This window comes from Taudactylus pleione, unplaced genomic scaffold, assembly GCF_031769625.1.
Source record: "Taudactylus pleione unplaced genomic scaffold, aTauple2 ptg000309l, whole genome shotgun sequence".
Taxonomy (NCBI): Eukaryota; Metazoa; Chordata; class Amphibia; order Anura; family Myobatrachidae; genus Taudactylus; species Taudactylus pleione.
The window spans coordinates 5,647,758-5,672,594 of record NW_028284710.1 but is presented as its reverse complement, the minus strand read 5'-3'; the positions used below and the strand labels follow the sequence as shown (position 1 = coordinate 5,672,594).

General features: G+C 41.3%; 1 protein-coding gene across 3 annotated transcripts in view; it reads left to right on the top strand.

The window, feature by feature from the left end:
• The window catches only part of AHRR (aryl hydrocarbon receptor repressor), a 459,962-nt gene that overhangs the window by 349,776 nt on the left and 85,349 nt on the right, over positions 1-24,837 (top strand). For all 3 annotated transcript variants that reach the window (XM_088442311.1, XM_088442309.1, XM_088442310.1), the window contains one exon: positions 7,940-8,069. In XM_088442311.1, the coding sequence (XP_088298437.1) occupies positions 7,940-8,069 (130 nt within the window). The remainder of the gene's footprint in view (positions 1-7,939; positions 8,070-24,837) is intronic.

Here is a 24,837-nt window from a genome sequence, read left to right as displayed (position 1 = left end):
TGACCAAGAGCAAACTCAATTATTGTCTTGGGTGAGGCCAGGGCTGGTTTTGAGTCAAATCAACTCCCATCTTCTAAACTAAATATTTATATTTGCAGATATGGGGCATATTCAATTGGCCATAAGAATTTGGCTGCAAAACTTAACGCGGCTATCACAAACACTTTAGATTACCGTGGCCATGGTACTTGGTAGCCAATTTCCCCTTCCCAGTGCTCTTGGTTACTGCTAACAGAAAAATGTATTAACTAAAGTCAGTGCCTAGATATATGAAATGATATCATAGAAATATGGGGAAAAATACTCAGTGGCAGAGCCGGTGCTAAAAGAAAGCAAACCTAAGTGGTTGCCTAGGATGTCAATGGTTAGGGGGCATAATGTTCCTCATCCTGTTTTTTTTCTTATGACACCGCAGTGCTCCCACCTTTAGTGCTGAGCCAGCAGCTTGCAGCATCTTACTTGTGAAGCTGCCAGCTGCTGTTCATGTATATCTGGGATCAGCTGGGAGTGTGGCACTGGGCTATGATGTCACTCTGAGGTGCAGAGTATGGTGCCCTCTCCTTTTGCCTGCAAAGGTAAGAAACAGAAGAGTAGGGACCTCTGCTTCTATGGAGAGTAGGTGTAGAGCTGGTGCGGGGTTATTTTGCACACTATCCTGGCTCACATCCATGCAGCATTAAGCTCTTTTGTTTACCTGCACATGTGCAAAAGAGATGCCACTACACATGTACCAAATCCCCATGTCCCCACACTTGCTCTGATGCCACCACTTTGATCTCTCAGAGCGGGGAACGTGTAAGGTGGTATAGCACCCACAATGGAAAAGAAAATATTTTTCAGTGAGGGTGGAAAGCTCATTAGCATGGCATGTTTTTACGGCTAACCATGTTCCACCAGTCCTGGTGGTATGCAACATAGGCCTGATCAGTGGACAACTTCTGAATAATAGTTTTTCCATATAAATCAAGGAAAAACAATAACTTTTTGAAAGAGATAATCTTATTCTGAAGCATCCTTGTATACTATTGTGTGTTGTATAATATGTACTAAAAGGAGGCCAGTTTTCTAGCAATATTAAGGAAATATACAATGAATATTCTGCACGCCATTTTCTAGGCAAGTGGGTTTTTGTTTTATTCATGTATTGGTGTTTGGTATGAGAGCCTACTGGGAGACATGATCACAATCATCATTGTAGCTTGGAATTCAATACAAAATGCTCTTAATGATATATCAATTTATTTTTATATTTGTGTATTTAGGGCCGGTTCGCATACGCGCATTGCTATGCATGCGCAGTACGCAACAATTGGCTGATTGCATGCGTATCACCGACTGCGTTCCTTGCTGAATCAGGCCAGTAGTTCCTCATTGACCATTCCAACTACTTTAACGAGGGTAACACAAGTTTTTTTTCTTTGTTAGGCTGTCTACAGTAACTACAGCTCTTTATTGACTTATATAGTAACATCTTGTAAACAAGGCAGATGATGCATGCCACCACCTCTGGAAATCTGCTGTTTAATATTGTGGCTAGGAAATTCCATGTTCTCACAATTAATAGGAGACTCCTGTGATATCACATCACATCCCTCCATGAATGAATCCAACTTGGCACCATTAACAAATCAATGGAACCAGCTTGTTACTCTCCAGTCCAATTTGCACATTGCTTCATGAATATTTCATTATATATATACCCTTACTTTTGTAACCCGGTCTAAATTAAGCCCTACCCCGAAAATAAGACCTACCAAAATCCCATTTTGAGCTGGGAACGCTTCAGAGCACAGCGTTCCCAGTCATGCAGTGCACGGGTGACGTCATGACGTCACCCGTGCGCTGAGGATCCTGTGCGGCCGCACCTGCTGGATCATGTTAGATCCTGTCAGCGCACAAGTGAGAGGGACATCCCGGATGGCGGCGAGTCAGGTAAGTACTGTACTGGTGGGTGGGGGATCAATTACAGGGAGGCTGCATAAGGGACACTGCTACCGTACAAGGGAGGCTGCATAAGGGACGCTGCTACAGGGGGGGCCTGCATAAGCGACACTGCTACCGTACAAGGGAAGCTGCATAAGGGACACTGCTACAGGGGGGGCCTGCATAAGGGGCACTTCTACCGTACAAGGGAGGCTGCATAAGGGACACTGCTACAGGAGGGGCCTGCATAAGCGACACTGCTACCGTACAAGTGAAGCTGCATAATGGACACTGCTACAGGGGGGGGCCTGCATAAGTGGCACTTCTACCGTACAAGGGAGGCTGCATAAGGGACACTGCTACAGGGGGGGGCCTGCATAAGCGACACTGCTACCGTACAAGGGAGGCTGCATAAGGGACACTGCTACAGGGGGGGGCCTGCATAAGCGACACTGCTACCGTACAAGGGAGGCTGCATAAGGGACACTGCTACAGGGTAGGGCCTGCATAAGCGACACTGCTACCGTACAAGGGAGGCTGCATAAGGGACACTGCTACAGGAGGGGCCTGCATAAGCGACACTGCTACCGTACAAGGGAAGCTGCATAAGGGACACTGCTACAGGGGGGGGCCTGCATAACGGGCACTTCTACCGTACAAGGGAGGCTGCCTAAGGGACACTGCTACAGGGGGGGCCTGCATAAGCGACACTGCTACCGTACAAGGGAGGCTGCATAAGGGACACTGCTACAGTACAAGGGAGGCTGCATAAGGGGCACTTCTACCGTACAAGGGAGGCTGCATAAGGGACACTGCTACAGGGGGGGCCTGCATAAGCGACACTGCTACCGTACAAGGGAGGCTGCATAAGCGACACTGCTACCGTACAAGGGAGGCTGCATAAGGGACACTGCTACAGGGTAGGGCCTGCATAAGGGGCACTTCTACAAGGGGGCCTGCAAGGGGGGGGGCCTGCATAAGGGGCACTTCTACAAAGGGACCTGCATAAGGGGCACTGCTGTCAATGTTAATTAAAATAAGACCTGCCCCGAAAATAAGCCCTATGGTGTTTTTTTGAACAACAAAAAAAAATAAGACAGTGTCTTATTATTGGGGAAACACGGTAGTACATCAAGGTAACATTCCATAGAGTTGTCATTTGTCAGAAGTATAGTTTATTTATGCTGTTTTAGTTCCATAACTGGTATTGGTGTCTGCATGGAATCTATTGTGAAATGTTTGTAACAGTCATAATATTTACAGCTACTTCTAAACTTCAAATGAAAAAGATAATACAAATAGGCATTTTATCATGCGTCATTTACAGGTGATAACTGCATAGAAATTGGTAATTAGTCTGGCAGTTTTTTCAGATAAATTTAATACACATACAGTATAACTGTCTAATTAAACCACAATTACAGCATGGGTCATTTATAATTAATATGCAAACTTGCTTTGTTAATTTTTAGTATATTCTATAATCCCGACATCGGAATCCCGCAATAATGCCTGTTTTATATTTGTTTTCACTTTTCATTTTTTATATGTATTTTTCCATCACCATATAAATGTTTTATATCACTTACAGATGCTTTTCCATCTTCTATAGACGGCTCTGCTAATTCAGTTGTCACCTAATACTATTACGTTAGCTCTATAATGTAGAGAGGGTGATAGCTGTATTTCAATTTCCGCATCAGTATGCTTGAATCCAAAGCAGGAGATGTATTTCAGATACCAGGCAGGGAAATGTGCCATAAACAATAACTCCTCAGTGTATCAGTGATATAGTGTAACAGTTATGTACGAACTGGATTTTAAATAATGATTTCCAAATGTTTGGAAGTTAAAGCTGCAGAACAGAGAAGCAGAATCCATAAAGTGACATGGAACTCATGTCAGTAACACTTTCATCATACAGGACCTATCATTTTCACCCCAATGATGATTGTAATGACAATGAAAACATTTGTAAGCACTCCAGCTCATGTTGTGTTTTATTGTTTTTAGAATTATATTACTAATTAGCTAAAGTATGTATATTACTTTGGTGGTTAATATTTGCAGCAAGATAAAGTCTGAAATTATATGCACTAATTCATTGCAGTGATGATTTTAGTAAACTGTTTATTTCCATCCTATGTTGGGCAGCACATATGGTGTAATGGTTAGCATTACTGCCTCATAGTACTGAGGTCATGGGTTCAATTCCCATCATGGCCCTACCTGTGCGGAGTTTGTATGTTCTCCCTGTGCTTGCGTGGGTTTCCTCCGGGTACTCTGGTTTCCTCCCACACTCCAAAAATATACTGGTAGGTTAATTGGCTCCCAACAAAAATTAACCCTAGTGAGCATGTGATAGGGAACATAGATTGTAAACTCTACTGGGGCAGGGACTGATGTGAGTGGCCAAATATTCTCTGTAAAGCGCTGCGGAATATGTGTGCACTATATAAATAACTGGTAATAATAATAATAAATAAATGTTGCCACCATAATTCAGTGATGTAACTGAAAAACATAATATTCCTATCTAAATGTTAAAAACATTGTATTCCTATTATATTAGACCTCACACTGTGCTTGATATAATGTAAAACCAATTTTATTCCATTATAGCCTCTCAGTTCAGTAAGTATAATATACCAGTTGTGAATAATGATTGCCTGTTTGCATGCCCCGAGCATGTAGTGAATAAGCCATATTACTTGTAGCCAAGTACCCAACACGCCATCATTCATCATTTGCAGGGTAAAAAGTAGGTAGATGCTAAAGTCCAAAAAGCAAAAATGTTAAGAGATTAAAGTAAATAAAACTAATCTAAAAGCATTTCTATGCAGCCGCTAGAAAGGACGTGTGTTATTGTCATTTATGAGGAATTAAACAGCGCAGCACAGCGGTGTATACATATATACAACTACTTTTGTTGTTCCAGTCCATCATCATCATCTATTTACTCATATTATGCACATGATCGTTCAGGTTTGGAAAGTTGGACTCCGCCTAGCTTGTATTGTACAGTTTAGAACGTATCCCCTAATAACAGCTGGTATTCACACTTCTCTTTCAGTTCATCTTTTCTGTTATTTTCCCAATACATTGCTGATTCCACACTTACTCATAGCAGTTCTAATTCCTGACAGGGGACATCGGTTCTGGGTTCTATGCTTGTAGTTACAAATATGCTGTATACATATTTGTGAATACATCGGTTTCAGCACACATACTGTACACACCAGCAATGTCTTACATGAGGGGTAACGTTGCAGGAAAAATACCCATTTTCTGGAGATTTTGTATGGCCTGAAATCCTTTACAGTTAATTTTTGCTGTTGCTATTGTTGAGTTTGCCTTTCACAGCATTTATCTTAAAACTGACATTGTATATTACTGTACAGTATATGCCAACGAATATATCATAGAAAGCTAAGAAAAATTAATTATACTGTATTTCTTTTTCTAATTATAATTAAAATGTAGAACAGAATCACAAAAGCAATACTAATTCCTTCTGAGCTAAGTGAAAAAATATAATGGTTTTATACTGTATAATAGTCCTATCTGGACATGCAACTTTTGATATCATGCGCATTGAATTATGGATGGATTTCCACCAGTTAGAAACAAAGATTTTGACGGCAGATAAGAACCACTTGGCCCATCTAGTCTGCCCCTTTTAATTTATCCTTTTGGCGACTTCAATCCTAATTGCTCCTTAGGTCTCTCTTAAGGAAATTCTTATGCCCATCCCAAGCATGTTTAAATTGTCTTAGCCTCTACCACTTCTGATGGGAGGCTATTCCACTTATCCACTACCCTTTCTGTGAAGTAATTTTTCCTCAGATTTCCTCTGCGCCTACCTCCCTCCATTTTCAGTGCATGTCCTCGTGTTTTTGTACATCTCTTCCTTTGAAGAATGCTTCCCCCTGTACCTTGTTAAAACCCTTGATGTATTTGAAAGTTTCTATCATGTCTCCCCTTTCCCTTCCCTGCTCCAAACTATACATATTAAGATCTTTTAGCCTTTCCAGGTAAGTTCTGTGCTGTAGGCCATGCACCATTTTAGTTGCCCTTGTTTTATCAAAGGGCAAAAAGCCCTATTTCTGCCAAATATGGGCACTTACACCAGCTTCTCCCTATGCTTCAATAAACTGAACTGAAGTGCCAGAGAAATTCTCACTGTGGGTATATCTATATTTTGAAATCCATCGATTTACTAAGGCCCAAACCTATGGGAAACTGACTGAAAGCCACACATCAGAAAAGAAAGGAACATTGGTTCAACATAAATTTTTGTAACAGTACAAGTATAGAAACCTCATATGTAACAAAGGTAATTACCCAACTAAATGAAGTGGTTGTGTCAAAGTTTTAAAAGTATGTTACCATACACTTGTAAATTGTAATATAGTCAAGTAATATGTATTGAAAAATTATTCAGAAACTGTTGTATCGATTATTCTCTTATGAGGGAAATATTACTTTAGAAATATAGTAGTTGAAAAATGATTTTTTGATTTATAAAGAATACAACATTTTCATTATTATAGTAAAGGGGCAATATTAAGCAATAATGAATTGGGTTTAAAAAGGGTTTTTAAATAATGGAGGCACATTAATTATTTTATGATATGGGTATCATTTATATAGCCAGAAAATAATAAATGCTTCTCCCACCATTAAAATGTATTTTAAATATCAATTAACAATCAATTAATATGTCCCATTTAATATATTTAATGAATATAATTGTGCTCTAAATAAAATGAAACAATATTTTTTTTACTAATATATAGATATATTATAATATATTAATAAAATAACATTTCCCTCATAAGTAAATTATCAATGTAATAGTTTCTATCAAGATTAATTAAAAATATATAAACATAATCGAATAGAGACAGATGTAAAGATAAGTCTGTAAAATATTTAAGTATCTACCTAATATACATAAAATATATTTTTAATTCATCTTGATAGAACATCTTTTGGAGGTAGCGCAGACAATTTTCTTTGCATAGTTTTTCCTGTTGCAAACCTACACAGAGTTTGTTTAGTCAATTGCTGCAACCTCATTTGTACCTTATCTTGAGAAGGTTCTGATTAGGTATTTTCTGGCCAGAAAATCTGTTGAATTTGCAATCTAATGGTGGGTACACACTGGGCGATATTATTGAGCGACTGCACCATTACGACATCATAATCATGCAATCGCTCAGTAATCGTGCACAAATCGTGTACTTTTATGTCGGAAACGACCAGCGATGCGCACTCCCGCTGGTCGTTTCCGACATTGTCCATTGCCTGAACATGCAGCACAATCTGACGATAACGACAGATTGGCATGTTCAGGAATGATGGACAGTGCCTGCACTGAACGACTGATCGTTCAGTGCAGACACTACAGGGGATCAGGAACGACGGTACGATTACGATGTCTTAATCGTACTGTCTTTCCTGATTGCCTAGTGTGTACGCACCTTAATAGTTTCTGACGTCTTTTTTAATACATAACGATTGCCTTCATTATGCAGTAAGTGTTTGTTTATTCCTCTCCATCTGATTGACCAGAGAGATGTGTCAGTTTTACTTTGTTTTAACATCGGTTTTACATTGGTTTATGGCGGTTTTATATTGGTTAGTCAAAACCCCATTATAATACTCCCCACAAAACCTATAATACTCCCCACAAAACCAATGTAAAACAGATGCACATCAATAGTGATTTACAAAACCCCATTAATACAGCTGAATAGTAAATACAGTGGTTTGGTGCTTTCATTTGCTTCTCAAGTCTCACATTTAGCTCCATTTTATCTAAAAAGTTATCGAAGAGTGGGAAGGCATCTTAATGTGGCTCTGATGACAAACATCTTGTATTAACTACTGAAACAAATAGAATATGCAGTTTCAATTAAAATAGTTATGCCATTTTATGTAATTTTTAAACAAATTAGACTGATCCACTTTTGTTTTTATCTAATGCATTCTTTTTTTGCCGGTATTTCAGACTGATGTCATGCATCAGAATGTCTATGATTACATCCATGTGGATGATCGGCAAGAATTTTGCAGGCAGCTTCACTGGGCAATGAATCCACAGCAGATGGTGCTTGCACAAGAATCACAAACAGAAACAGGTTGGTATTTTTGCACATTCACCTAAAAAGAAAACAGTACGTATTGTAATTACCTCTATATATCTTAAATAAAATAAGTACTCTCTTGTATTTCACGTATGTATATATGTGCGTGTGTCTATATGTATATATATAAATATATATATATATATATATATATATATAGTACTGTGCAAAAGTTTTAGACAGGTGTGGAAATAATGCTGCAAAGTAAGAATGCTTTCAAAATTAGAATTGATATTCTTTTTCTTGTCAATTAACAAAATGCAAAGTGGATAAACAGAAGAGAAATCTAAATCAAAACAATATTTGGTGTGTCCACCCTTTGTCTTCAAAACAGCATCAATTCTTCTAGGTACACTTGCACAAAGTCAGGGATATTGTATGATTATAGTCAAGTGTATTACAAGGTAACCTTGAGTTAATGGACAGGTGTGCTAGTACTGTACCTCTCCCTCTGTCTGTTATCAGAGGAATAGGTACAGGGAGAGTCAGTCACGTAAATTCATCCCAGATGCCCATAGGCAAGTTATAATTTAGTGCCCCCCCTGTCACGTTGCTTTTCGCATGCAGATACACCCACAGTAGCACAGAATATAAGCATGCCGCATATCATTTTAATCAGAAGCTGCTTGTGCGTCCTGTTCGCATCACTGTGCGAATAAGATGTACTTGAAGAAAATAATTTTCACGAAAGGATGCTCGGTGCTACCAAGTCACTTTGCGCTCACACGTTATGTGTAACACAACTTATCGTGCACGGAGGATAGATGTATGTGGACACGTCTGTATGCATTGTGACAGATAAGATAGAGATCTGTATGGTGCAATTAGCATGAGACTCAGGGTACTCCTGGCGAAAGCTACCTAGTGTGGGGTGGGGTGCCCTCCTAATACCCCTGATGGAGGGGTAAACCACCTGATGTGGCGGCTTTGGGGACTAAGTTTAAGTCAAGATACTGTAAAACTGCCACTGTGGTGGGACTACAAATCACAAAATGCCCAGTCTACTGCCGACTGTAACACATGCCGGGAAGTTGCTCCACTATAGATATGCCCCCCAGACTCGGCCGCTGGTGCTCCAAGCCCCACCTCCCATGTCCTCTTACCCGTAGCTCCATCTGATACATCTTTATTGACATCCAGCTCGTGGAAGAAGATCTGCAGCCGCACTTATGCTCGGGCCAGCCACTCATTACGCTGCTGCACAGCTCCGCAGTTAGAGTTGCCACCAGGGAGGAGTGGGACGGGAAGTTGTGGGTGAGGAGGAGCACCGGGACTGTTGCACAGGTTTGAGGCTAGGGCTGCCACCAGGGAGGAGTGTAACGGAGAGTGGGTGAGAGGGCATCGGACGTGTCACACATAACATAAGAAGCTGCTGAGAAGCAGCGACACCAATGAGTAGGTACAGGCTATAGATAGACAGAGGCGGCAGCTGATGGTCTGTGACGGAGCTCTCCACTGGTGTATGGTGGCTTCTCAGGTGCCGGGAAGAGGTACCATGTATTGGGTGGCTGTGACAGTACACTCCGGGTACTTAGTTACAGCCCTAAGTGGGGTGAATATATTGTGGGCAATGGAGGAGGTGCCCCTTCAGTGCTGGCACCTGGCAGCAGGCACCTCCATTGTCTCCCATAGTTCTGCCCCTGGGGAGAGTTGTTTACCCCAGGAGGAGTGACTTCTCACAAACTATATGGTCCTGATATGAGATCCCCACATTTTTGATGGCTTAAAGTAAGGTCACTTGTACAGTAGTTAAATAAATTAATTCTAAAGTGGTATTGTCAACTACAAAGAAATATAACAAAGTCAGTTGTTTTATGCAAAATATATTATGCGCAATTAAAATTAATCAAAACAAAAAAGAGATTTGCCTAAGTTTGTAGTGAGAAACAAAGGTTATAGCTCACTAGCTGGGGGGTAGAAGCAGAAATAACTGAGGGCCTGATTCAGAGCCGAACGCTCTGACCAGAGCGCTCGCTCTGAATCAGGGCCCTCCTCCCTAAAAATGGAGCGGCCTCTTGGACGCTCTCATAGCTGTCGGTTACCACCCACAGCTTATGCGAGCGTCCATGATGATGGTCACGATGGTCAAGACCATCGCGACCATCGGGCTTGCGACGAGACCCTGCGGTAGGGTCTCGCTGCCGCAAGCCCTGGAGTGATTTTGGCTCTATCAGAGCCAAAAACACTCCCACTGACATCACTAGTGATGTCAGTGGGGCCGGACCCAGACGGTAGGCGTTCCCATGGGAACGCCTCCGTCTGGCAGCCACGCCCCCGGCACGCCCACCAAAGGGGGCGTGCTGTCAGTCACCATCGACAGCACGCCCCCTTTGATGCGAGACCCCGAGCGACGTAGTCCTCGTCGCTCGCCGGGTCTCGCGCATGCGCACGACGGAGCTCCCTCCATCGTGCGCATGCGCATTCGGCCAACATCGACCTGCTTGCGAGCGTCCTTCGCTCGCGAGTGGGTCTGAATCTGGCCCTGAGGTCTTTAATCTCCAGAGTTAGATTAGAATTAAACCAAACCAGTCACAGCACAGATATATCCTCAGTGCTGGATAATATTTACCTACTAAACCTAGACCTTTACTAAGGCATAGGACAGCATATATAGATGTGCCCACATACACCTATCCTCAAATCATCACAAACAGCCCCATTTGGCATAACATGAAGTTTACAATTTAGCTGCGCCATGCGTTTTAATCTGCGACTTTATACCAATTCCTTTTCAACAAAATGACTAATCCTAAGGATCCAGTACATTATAAGCCAATTAAGATTCAAAATTCAGTTAAAAGTACCAATCTAATAAGAAGGTATAAAACAGAGGTCCAATACGAGTAACACGCTCCATTCATTACGCCATGCATCTCTATGCCTAATTTGTGACTTTATACCAATTCAAAATACTAAACCTAAGTACATAGTACACTATAAGCGAATGTGTATGTGACTAAGATGCGTTTAGGAAAAAGTGTAAGCCCAGGAATCGCTACCCAAGATGGAGCGTCTAAGTCGTGCCATGCGTTCCATGAAATATGGCACAAAAAAAGACAGGTATGTGAGGACACAAACACAGATGGATCTAAAGATGGGGTGGGCTGGAGCATTAGAGATGGTCGGGATCTCCATCCTTTACGCATATCTCCGGGAATAACATGCCTTCTGAAGAAACCGGGGTTGTTATTCCCGGAGAAACGCGTAAAGGACGGCGATCCTGATCAGCTCTAACACTCCAGCCCACCCCATCTTTAGATCCACCTGTGTTTGTATCCCGGCATCACTCAGACAGAGACTGAGACCAGTTTACACTGCATGCACGGTGTTGTTCTGTTGGTGACACCAGCAGCCCTGCCACTACCCGCGCTTGTGCTTCGGCGCCGCTCAAACAGAGACGACTCCATAATGAGCACCTGGTGCCGCCGTGCTAGAGACCTCGGCAGCCTTGTCACTGCCGCAGTGCTCAGTGCTGTACGAGCAACTGCACCGGATTTTACCAGACTGTCGAACCCACAAGTCTGCTTGCACTCCCGCTGACAAGCGGTTGAGAGCACATCTCCATTAGACTCCCACTAGTGAGTATATAACTTCAAGCACTCAATCTACAGTGTTTTATATGCTTGAACCTTTGATACTACAAGTGGATTATATTCATTACATTACATTGCATACTAAAAGTTGAAATGATCAATGGGGGTCTATATGCTGGCTAAGCGTTCAGACAGAGTAATATTTAACCATCTACTATCCTTACATGTTAGGAATTGGATATTTATTCTGAGCTCTTTATCCAAGTAAGGACTTTGGAGGCTCTATATAGAGCTTGATCAGATCTCAGCACTGGACTATATATTTACATCATTTTATTTTATTGTTTTTATCACTGTATGGTTGTTTATAAACCAGTGCTCCACAGCTATCTATGCTCTATAATAGCAAAGTCACTTAACTTGCTTTATTCCTTAGCCCTGTCCCATACCTCCCAACTGTCCTACTTTTGGCGGGATAGTCCCGATATAAAGGGACTGTCCCGCCATTCTCCCCACAGTGTCCCGCAGTGGGAAGGGAGATGTGAGGGATTACTCTCACCGCTGCTCTGCACTGTGCGGGGAGAGCCTGGGGACAGCCCAGTATCTACAACAGTGCTGGGCTCGCACCCAGAGTGATGAAAACAGGGGCAAGTCGCAAGGTCACGTTCCATTCACTGAGGCCACGCGCCTTTTCGGAAGGTCGTGCCGATGGCTGGGAGGTATGCTGTCCGTGGTTACCTATGTTTCGTGGTGTTCTCCTAAGTCTATGTCATCTCCCCTCCGGATGGAAAGTTAAAGCCTAAATGGGTAAAGTGAAAAAAAAAATAGTAAAACTAAGCAGAACGTCACCATTTCAGGAGATATTTTACAATAAATCATTTACAATAAATAATTATTACAAATTTTAGACATTACAAGTAATTTGGAAAATAGTATCCTGATTAACAGACAAGAAGTTTCAGACTAGATGCTGATTTCACAGAAGTAGACTGTGAGGTATTGGTAGCAGCATCCCAGTAAGCTATGTGTGATGCCAAACAATCATGTCAAAATAGTATTTATTGCAACATGTATTGGATACAATATCAGACATGGCCATCTACAATGTGGCAACATTTGTTTTTGTACATTTTCTGAGTGCATGGCAGAAATAGGATTGTCAGCAAACATAAATATGTCACCACAAAGTAGTGCTTGTCTCACATGCATCATCCACTTCATTCATTAGAAATTATTTGCTTAAAATAGTGCATGTTAGTGCCTCAGTGATGTTACTGAAGGTAATGGCTGAGGTTTGATTACTGCCATCTCACAGGTAGCGTAGACACTAGGGGTCTGATTCAGAGATGGACGGATTCACACAAGCGACTGTGCATTATCCATCCGTCTCAGATGCAAATATAAAAGGAGGTGCAGATATCTCCTTGCTGCATTTGCGACCCCAGCACTGCGACCAACATCGCAGGCTGGGGTCACCATTACGATGGTTGCTGCTGTGGTCAGGCTCTGGGAGCTGAAGACTCCCACAGCCTGGCCGGTGCCTGGTCATGCAAGAGGCCAGGAATCTGCATCCACCGACGCAGACCTGGCCTCTTCCCTGACGGAAAACGGAGGCGACACGCCTCCATTTCCAGGGATGGTGACCAGGCCCTGCTCACAGTCATCATCACATCGCCTCAATTATTCCTGTGGGACCTGGGCTGAACTACACTTATATTTAAAGCTGCTGGTGACTACATGTAAATAAATGCATGCTTAAACTAGGGCGGTGTGTATAGGTTTACACGTCAGTGCAATATGTCTCAATATAAACATTTCTTGTGGTTGCTGCTACTGCAGATGAAAGAATATAAAAACAAGAAAGCAGAAAGAACTCTCACCTCAATTGGCACCATACATGTACCATCGTGTTGTGAAACTCTCCGAATCCGCAGACAGATGCAGTGAAATGTACTTTTATCTACAGTAGGATCTTAAATTAATTCTTTGTGGTGCATATTTAAGCAAACCACTGTAGTTCTAACGAAAGGTGTACTGAAACTCAGTGTTGGCATTAATCGTCGCCCACTTAATTTTCCTTTAATTAGGTATTGAGGAGTTAGTAAGGAAAAAATACTTCAGATTTGATTCTCACCTAAAATGTCTGAACAGAGTATTATCACTGCTAATAAAATATCAGCAATTTAGGAGGATATGGATCTAGGAGTCATCATTTTATGAGAATTAACATCAGGCAAAAAATGTAACAACACAATGGAGATAGCCAATGAGATGCTTTGATTGCATAGGGAGTGGAATTTGTAGCAGAAAGTGCCTGTGCATCAGGTGACTGACTGCAGCATAATCTGTGCATCTGGCAGCCGGCAGTTTGGGGTTATATGTGCACTGGTGACCAGCCGTATGGGGGTATATGTACAACTGACTGCCGTCCGTTTGAGGGTATATGTGCAACTGGTGACTTGCAGTTAACGGTTCATTAGTGCAACAAGTGGCTGGCAGAGGGAATGTATCTGCAATGAGGGGCACCACAACATTTCTCGGTTGGGGGGGCAAAATATTTAATTTTGGTGCCCCTAAATCGCTGAATGTTGGGGCAGCTGGAGTAATCTGCCACACCTGATTAGTAAGGCTGAGGGGGTCTTTGCTTTTGCTGATTTGGCCTCTGTATGCGGACATCACAGTTCTCTCCCAGTTTCCTCACAGACACAACAATATCACAGCACTACCGCGCTACTGCAAGTTTAAAAACTCCTCTCCCATCAATACAACACCTCCACATACCTGACCCACATCATTTACACCTCCACATACCTGTCCCACATCATTTACACCTCCACATACCTGTCCCACATAAATTACACCTCCACATACCTGTCCTACATCATTTACACCTCCACATACCTGACCCACATCATTTACACCTCCACATACCGGTCCTACATTATTTACACCTCCACATATCTGTCCCCCATCATTTACATCTCCACATTCCTGTCCCACATCATTTATACCTACACGTACCTGTCCCACATAATGTACACCTCTACATACCTGCCCTACATCATTTACACCTCCACATATCTGTCCCACATCATTTACACCTGCACATACCTGTCCTACATTATTTACACCTCCACATATCTGTCCCCCATCATTTGAAGATAAAATTAAGATTTTCCCTACCTTTTCACCTGCTCAAGGGGGTATGCAGAAAACGTGAATTTCCTCTGCAAAACCATTGTGAGTTTTGAATTGGATTGTAACTGTAATTTGCAGTGCAACGGCTTACAGGACCCTACTCACACCTCATAGAATCAAGCCCAATGTTTGCACCCTGCTATTCCCTGTACTATACACACACCACTACCAATATTCTGAAGGTATAAAATAAGATAAAATTAAATTATGAAAAAAATATATACATATCAAATACCACACACTTTGCACCATCCGGTCACCCTATGTACAGTACAGACATGATTACGCACATATAGTGACTACAACATCAGAATCCACCCAGATGCAGACATAGGGGCTCCCAATCCCTCCAATCCTGCAAATCATGCAACAACTAATAATAAACAAACTAAAGGTAGCGCTGATTGACAAAAAATGAAAACAATTTATTGTAACACATATAGTATATTGCAATGGGACAAATATAAAAAACAATTTATTGTAACACATATAGTATATTGCAATGGGACAAATATAAAACACAATGTGTCAATTCAATATAATATAAATGTAGTAAAAAGCACAATGAATTGTGCAGGCTGCAGATCTAATCAAAACAAAGCAAATGTGTCTCCTTGTTTAATCATACAAATCCCTCTGAGATAGGTCTTTCCAGGTAGTGAACAGTATATACACAGATGAAAGTAACAAATCCCCGCAAATAGATGTTCTCACCTAATAAGTTATATTTTAGGGAGTGTCAAATCCAGTGCATGCGGTAATGCTTGAGTGGTTTCGCCTCAACGGTAGGCTGCAGAAGAATAAAGTGGAACAAGTGTTGCCGGAATCAGAGGCAATTGAGGGTGCTGTTGAATATTACCCATCCGGTCCGGTGCCTCACCTCAGCCTTGGTCAGCTCTTGATGACAGCCTCTCCGTTACAGACTCCCGGGCTGTATGAGCTGGCGCCCATAGCAACCAATCAACACCTACCTATTATTTTATAGACTGTACTTCTTAAATGCTACTTCAAAGCTGATTGGTTGCTATGGGCAACTTCTCCACTGGTCCACTTCTCCGCGCTTTTCACTGCTTGATAAATAGACCCCATAGTCACTAAAAACTTGCACAGCACATGCGTTCCACTGGTTCACTTCTCCACACTTTTCACTGCTTGATAAATAGACCCCTTAGACTTAAGAACAGCTGGAAAGCATCATCAATGTGCGCTAATATTGGCATTGTGTGCCACCCAGAATCAGGCCCTATATCACAAAATTGTATTTCCGCTTTGGGGCTTTTGTGAATGACCTTTATTATGCCATTTGTGTTGAAGATTTTTACAAATTGTAACGAATAAATGCCTGCAATATAATTAGAGAAAGTTATTTACAAGCTGCAGAGTCTGCAAAACGGACAATGCTGCTTTACATGCATAGGTACCGTATATAACCAATTTGAGCCAAGTGCATTTTATGGTACAACATGCCTCCTTCATTAACATAAAGCTAATGTTCTACTACAAATAGAAAAAAGAAAGCGCTGATTCAGCTGAATAGTATTAATATATTTAATATACCTCCATTGGTTCAAAAAAAGTCTATTCTCTTTTAAAAAACACAGATAAATATTTGCAACCGTATAAAATATACACCAGCCTGCAATAAAATCAACAATCCACATTTAACATAACATACAATAATGGGCCCACGACACACAATCTCTCTATACTTTAACAAAAAAGATTTTATGATATACACCTAACCTTTCAGTAGTAAGTTTTCTACAGCAGCAGAGCAACCACTGTTCAATAAATAGATACACTTGTAACAAGAATAGAAATCAAACTGATACAAGGTGAATAAATCTGTTGCTTCCTAGATTTCTCTAGGCAGTATATTATTACAGACTGTCAGCAGTCTCAATTCAAATACAGTTGTAGAAAAAACACCTGAAAACTAATACATATTAATACACCTTTTTTCTGCCAATGTAGGTACTAGGCAGTATATTATTTCAGACTATCCTTAGTCTTGATTTCAAACATATCCCTAATTGTAGAGGAAATATGAAAGCTGTTTTAGACCCTCAACGGTCTTGATTAATATATAGTCCTTTCAAGACAATTTGTTTAATCCCTTCCGCAGGATGTTAGCAAGTGTATTTAAATCACAGTCTCCTTCATAGGCCTTTAGGGAATAAACACAGTCAGGGAGTTCCTCTTAATTATGGTGAGTTATACTCTCAATTTCATATCCCACATGGTCATGTACTATGTAAAGAGGGTTATATATATAGAAAAACAAAAAAATTTTTCGAGGTAAGCCGCAGAAAGCTACCTATGCGGAGGATTTCTAATAAATACGAAGGTGGCTATCTGGACACTATACAGGTGTAACAGCACAGCCAGTGAAGGCGTGCAGCCGCAGCAAGCTGAATGCTAGAAAGACCTCCAGTCTATCCCGGTAAAGAGGAGTTTATACCAAAAAAAATAATATTTTGTTTTTCTATATATATAACCCTCTTTACATAGTACATGACCATGTGGGATATGAAATTGAGAGTATAAGTCACCATAATTAAGAGGAACTCCCTGACTGTGTTTATTCCCTAAAGGCCTATGAAGGAGACTGTGATTTAAATACACTTGCTAACATCCTGCGGAAGGGATTAAACAAATTGTCTTGAAAGGACTATATATTAATCAAGACCGTTGAGGGTCTAAAACAGCTTTCATATTTCCTCTACAATTAGGGATATGTTTGAAATCAAGACTGAGGATAGTCTGAATTAATATACTGCCTAGTACCTACATTGGAAGAAAAAAGGTGTATTAATATGTATTAGTTTTCAGGTGTTTTTTCTACAACTGTATTTGAATTGAGACTGCTGACAGTCTGTAATAATATACTGCCTAGAGAAATCTAGGCAGCAACAGATTTATTCACCTTGTATCAGTTTGATTTCTATTCTTGTTACAAGTGTATCTATTTATTGAACAGTGGTTGCTCTGCTGCTGTAGAAAACTTACTACTGAAAGGTTAGGTGTATATCATAAAATCTTTTATGTTAAAGTATAGAGAGATTGTGTGTCGTGGGCCCATTATTGTATGTTATGTTAAATGTGGATTGTTGATTTTATTGCAGGCTGGTGTATATTTTATACGGTTGCAAATATTTATCTGTGTTTTTTAAAAGAAAATAGACTTTTTTTGAACCAATGGAGGTATATTAAATATATTAATACTATTCAGCTGAATCAGCGCTTTCTTTTTTCTATTTGTATTTTTTTGTCTTAAAAAGGGAGTTTGAGTAGACTTCCTATAGAGAGAGCAGCAGTTTCAGTGTAATTTATAATAAGATCAGCGCCAAGTACCTTTATTTCTGTTTTTTTTAATGTTCTACTAGTTTTGTGGTTCAGTGGTTGCCTTGGAAACAATACAATCAATTAATAAAAATCCAGCCTTCTATGGTATTAAGACCATACTCTTTATTAATTAAATTTTTATCTTTTTTCTTCTAAAATAATTTAGTCATATATATATATATATGAGATAGTGAGATATTGGAATTATTATGTACTAGCTGAAGTACCCGGCGTTGCCTGGGTTTAAATCTTCAAATTATTAAGTTTTATTATGTGCTATCGTCCAAATCCATCTAGTGGAAGGCCCAGAATAGGTTCCCTTGGTCGAAATTCTTGCCAGCGCACTCCACCGTGAGGTCCGACCGGGACCCCAAGCACTCCATTAGGCATCCCAGACCAATTGCCACCCCTCTGTGAAGTTTTCATCCAAATCCATCCATTGGAAGGCCCAGAATAGGCTCCCCGGGTCAAAGTTGTGCCCAGTGTACACCAACAGGAGGTGCGACTGGGACCTCAACCCCCGTAGTATGTCTTCTGGGATCCAATGTTACCACTCTGTGAACTTTTCATCCGAATCCATTCAGCGGAAGACTCAGAACAGGCTCCCCAGGTCAAAGTTCTGCCCAGCGTACACCAACAGGAGGTCCGGCTGGGACCCTAACTGCCCTAAAACCTGGTTGGTTTCATTCTAATCGGTGCAGGGGTGTCCGAATGCATAACCGGACAGACAAACAAATAAATAAACAAACAGACCAATGAATTTTATATATAAGATAACTTTTTTATATTTGTAGATTGAAGTTATTACATAGTAGGTTGTCAAATGTAGAGTAATATTATATCCATAGAAGTGCAACTTGAAGATGTAAAGTGCATCCCACTATAAGTTTAGAGACTTTTTAAAGAGAACAAGTGATAGTGTTGCCCATAGATGTTAGCTATCATTTTATAGAATGTACTAGAGATGAATGATAGCTACAAGATGATTACGTGCTATGGACAATACCTCCACTTGTCTTCTTTAGAAGATTTCATAAATCTTCCCCTAAATCTCCTGAACATCAGAGGCTGTGGGGAGAAAAAATGTTATGTGCACTCTTGCAAGGCACAGACCACCCCTATAAATACAGACTTAAATAATCTCATCCAGAAAATTAAATATAATTGAAAACTAGGTATCTAACCGGACTTAGCAAGGAACTCCCCAATCTGTCCATCTGCTGCCATTGGACAGTGCAAAACTTTTCCACACCTGCTGATGCCGCCATCTACAGGCTCAGATCCATGCTTTACAATGAGGTGCAATTGCTTAGCGATGCCATGAAGCTGAAATTTTACACGCACGGTAAATGTTAGGAGATGGCGTACAGAAGATTGAAAGATAATATTGGGTCAGCTGCTTAATTATTATCCACCTGCAAATTAATAATATAAACTTGTTCTACTATCATCTCACTGAAATAGTAAGAAACAAGGGAAATCTAAAGATATAGCCAATTACATAGAAGTGCCAGTGGCCTTTAACCTTGAAAGTGACAGATGAGTCTGCCAGGCATTGTAAACATTTTGACTGGATCATTTGTGGCAAGAGGCAATAAGAGTAGTATACACAATTGGTGCCAGAATCAAGATTATTAGGCTTAATGATGAAATACTGGCACATCTCTGCTAATAAAATGAGTCCAGTGCTGCTTGGGTTTCATGCTTTTAAACATTAAGAAATATATTTGTTCCCACTGGACACATCATTGCACACCAGGCAGCTATATATATAGGAAATACAGATAGACATTCTACCATAATGATGTGAGACAGTCAATGTTATAGCGTCATACTTTCATTTTGTGATGTCTGTAAAAACAAATACCCCTGCCTCAGAGCAAAAAACGTCAGTGTGTCTTGTCTTCTGAGAGAAAACCTTTCAATGAAAGAATGATCTGCTTGGTCAATCCATCAATTATTTTACAATATACCATCACTTAATTTGTACAAAAGCAAGTGAAAATGCACATACACAAGTATTCGGACCATTCATCAAAAAGGAAAAGCAGGAGATATCACAGATATCTCCTACTTACCTTCCTCTTGCGGAATAATTAATCAAGCTCCGAAAATAAATATTCATATGTGGTGTTGCGCTAATAACTCCATTACCTTATATAAAATAGCTTGACACGACAGAAAAAAAAACAAGACGCCAACATAATATGTTACATACAAGTATTTTTTATATAAACATATATCAAGAAAATTCATGCACTATACATAGTATCACAATACTATTAATATCAACATTGGTAATAATAAAAAATATATATATAGAAATATATTATGCAATAACCAGTTCATATATGAAAAAAAGTCCTCAACAGGAACCAACATCAAATTACTTAAAACAGTCTATTCAGACCCTATTTCTCACCTGACTTATTGTTCCAAGAAAACAACTATCGTCCTCATTGGTCAGACCTCCATGTCTGTACCACAGAAGGACACGATATGTAATCTGTGCTTTATGTCCACAGAGTCCCAGCTTTAGAGCATACAGCCCAATCATTCCAATGAGTGCAGTTCTAAAGGCTATAATTCAGTCAGCTTGTGACTGCCTTTGTTAGCCGCTGCTTCCGTCTGATTATTAGAACTCCGTCCCGGTATGGTGAAGAATGGCTCCCGCTTGGTATAATAAAGTTCTTGGTTGTAATTACATGAATGTCCAGCAAGATACTGGTGGCAGATATCTCTGATGCATTTCACATCTGTTTGAAGAGACATTTTTTGAGATTGAGTGCGGGAGCCCTCCGTCCCTGTCCGGCTCCTTCCGCCGGATGTCGGGGCTCTTGTGCGAATGCGTAACCTGTAGTCACGCATTCGCACTAGTGTCACTGCTCTGAAAGGAGCAGTGAAAAGATTCACTGCTCCGAAAAGAGCAGTAAAGCCTCTTGTGGGGACAGCTGATTTTCGGTTCAGCTGTCTCCACGTCGGAGCAATGATGAATTGCTCCGGCGTCCGTGGCAAGTAAGAATGTTAATTTACATCATAAATAGACCCCTAATTGAGACTGAATAATATGGTTTAACACAACCTTTTCCCATTCATTTAAACATCACAGTATTTGTGGTTCAAATTATTAAAATATATAGAAAATTTTACCTAGCTGAACAAATTATTAATTTGAAGGTTTTCATATACAGATGTGTTCACATACAACTATTGTATCCTTCGTGTGCTACAAGTCATGTTACATATAACACATGAGCACCGAGTGTATTTTCGTGTGACTTTTTCCCTTAAAATGCGTAGGCCTGACAGCGGTATACAGTATGTTACTTGTGCAACCCTATGAGCAAGCAGGAAAGAGCATATTTCCAAACGTAATGTACATGATAAATCCATTCTCCTTAATAGCGTAACTAAACTGTGAATGGAAAAATTATTGTTCGTCCCACTGGAGTATTATATCTAGAGGGACTGATATAATGTTTAGGACATTCACAAAGTTCAGTTTCACAATACTAATCTGAGCTCTCACACCACCAGGCCAGATTTAGGGGTAGGCTGAGTAGGTCCCCAGGTTGCAGGATTGTATGCTATTTTGCTATTGCCTACTAATATTGCATTACTACCCCGGTTTTCTTGGCGGCATCAGATGTAATATCGCCTTGCGGCATCCAGCAGTAACCAGGTCCCACATTATATATAGATGTGTCCACATACATCTAACCTCTGTGCAGTACAAGTCGCGTTGCACATAACGTGTGAGAGCCGCATGACTCCGTAGCTGTGACACTGTAACATAGCGTTTCACAAGCAGATACACCCACAGTTGCACACAGAATATAGGCATGCCGGATACCATTTCAAGCAGCAGAAGCTGCTTGTGCATCCTAGATAAATGGGAACCTGATCTTAGGCACTACAGAAAGGCAGCAAAACATAATAAATATGTATTAGGAAAATTATATGAAATCTAATGACTCCGCAGCACACCCCAAGTGTAAGGAAAAGCATGCAGGTGTATATCCCACAGAAGATAGCTTAACAAAGGTGATAGCAAGACCACTTGGGGGTATATTTACTAAAATGCTCGTTGCCAGGGGTCTCATGCTCTGGGTTTCATGCTCATTGGCAGGGGTTTCAGGCTCGTTGCCAGGGGTTCCATGCTCGTTGCCAAGGGTTTCATGTTTGTTGTCTGGTGTTCCATGCTTGTTGCCAGGGGTTTCATGCTCGTTGTCAGGGGTTTCACGCTCGTTGTCAGGGGTTTCACACTCGTTGCCAGGGGTTTTACGCTCATTGCCAGGGGTTTCACAGGAGAAGATGCAGCTTTCTGCATCTTCTCCCGGCAGTGCCAGCATTCCCGGAACGCTATGTGCTGGCGTAACAGACACTATAGGTCCAGTAGGACCTCTAGCATCAGTCTCATCCTAGCCGGCAGCCATTTTTGGAGGGCCATTTTCAGCAGATTCCATGTGGACGGCTAGTCCGCATGGAATCTGCAGCCCCCAAACCACCGTGCCCCACAAGCCTCCGCGCCCCCAAGCCACCACGGGGTCTGCGGGGGATGAGTCAACCCTTCAGCACCCCCTCAAATCTGGTGCACATGCACCTCTAGCCACCCCCTGCCTTAGGGGCAGATGTACTAAGCTCTGTAAAGTGATACATTGGAGAGTGATAAACAACCAGTCAATCAGCTCCTGTCATTTTTCAAACACAGCCTGTAACATGATAGTTAGGAGCTGAGTGGCTGGTACTTTATCACTCTCCAATTGATCATTTTCCAGAGCTTAGTACATCTCCCTGTCTATCTTAAGTGATCACTATTATGTATATGTAAGTATCAATAATGCTTACATTCAGCTTACATAAAAATATTGTTTGATGTATATATAAAGGTCTATTACAGGATGCAAATACACCACAGAATCCGATATGACAAATGATTCTCACACTATAGCTTACTTCTAATCAGCAGATACATACACAAAAGAGAGGTGTGCACGCAAGTCCACGATGTCCATCTCAGTCTCAGTCGATCACAGGACTGTCAAATGGCAGCGGCTGGACCTGCAGGAAGTTCCTTTAAAAAGGAGGTCCGCCCGCTGCCGCTTGACACTCCGGTGATCGATTGAGACTGAGTTGGACATCGTGGACTTGGGCGCACACCTCTCTTCCACCTGAGGTGCATCTCCCTCCCCCAAAAAGAACTGATGTGTTGCTCCTACAGACACCGTTCCACTAATCCAACAGGTGGATGCCTCTCATGGGGAGCGTAATTCACTGATGTACCTTCCTCATACCACGGCTACTACCAGGACCTAAGATCCACACTAGCGGTGAGGTGAACATATGGTCGGGAGCAGAGCCGTAACTAGTGCTCTGAGGTTTAATGTTTTATTAAATGAACATGCGATTATTCTTATAGCGCTCCCTTGTGTGGTTTTAAGAAATTTATTATTTAGTGTTTTCACGATACTGATTGGGAGATGCAACTACAGCTAACATCTGTCTTTAATTATTGTTTATTATTGCGCCTGATCGAGATAGTATATATCTACGAGATACATACACATCTGGGTTTCTTTACACACGTGAACCCCACTCTGCTTCTATAACTGGATGAAAACACACCACAGAATCCGATAGGGCAAATGATGCTCACACTAATGCTTACTCCTAATCAGCAGATACTGTACATACACATCTGGGTTTCTTTACTCCGAGTCAAAATAGACAGTCAGTACTAATGTGTTTGCATCCAGTAATACAGTGGTTCTCAAACTCGGTCCTCAGGACCCCACACAGTTCACATTTTCCAGGTCACCTAGTAGGTGCACAGGTGCATTCATTTTAGAAGATCCACAGGTGGAGCAAATTATTTCACTTGTGATCCTGTGAGAAGACCTGGAAAACATGCACTGTTTGGGGTCCTGAGGACCGAGTTTGAGAACCTGTGCAGTAATAGAAGGAGAATGGGGTTCATGTATGTAAAGAAACCCAGGCTTAAAACTGGGCGAGGAACAGCCAAACTCTGCTACAAAGGTGAGGTTGTGGAAGACTGTTTCATGTCACATGGGTCATACACAGCAAGACACAAGGTAGTTATACTGCATCAGCAAGTTCTCTCCCAGGCAAAGATTTCAAAGCAGACTGGGGTTTCAATGTGCTGTTCAAGCTCTTTTGAAGAAGCACAAAAAACGGGCAACGTTGAGGACCGTAGACGCAGTGGTCGGCCAAAGAAACTTAGTGCATCAGATGAAAGACACATTATGCTTACTTCCCCTTGGAATCAGAAGATGTCCAGCAGTGACATCAGCTCAGTACTGGCAAAAACCAGTGGGACCCAGGTACACCCATTTACTGTTCGGAGAAGTCTCGCCAGATGTGGTCTTCATGGAAGAATTACTGCCAAAAAGCCATACCTTCAACGTGAAAACAAGGCCAAGCAACTAAACTATGCATGAACACATAGGAACTGGGGTGCAGAAAAATGGCAGCAGGTGCTCTGGACTGATGAGTCAAAATTTTAAATATTTGGCTGTAACAGAAAGCAGTTGGTTCACCAAAGAGCTGGAGAGCGGTACAATAATGAGTGTCTGCGGGCAACAGTGAAGCCTGGTGGAGGTTCCTTGCAAGTTTGGGGCTGCATTTCAGCAAACATACAGCCAATGTCATTAAGAACTATCTTCAGC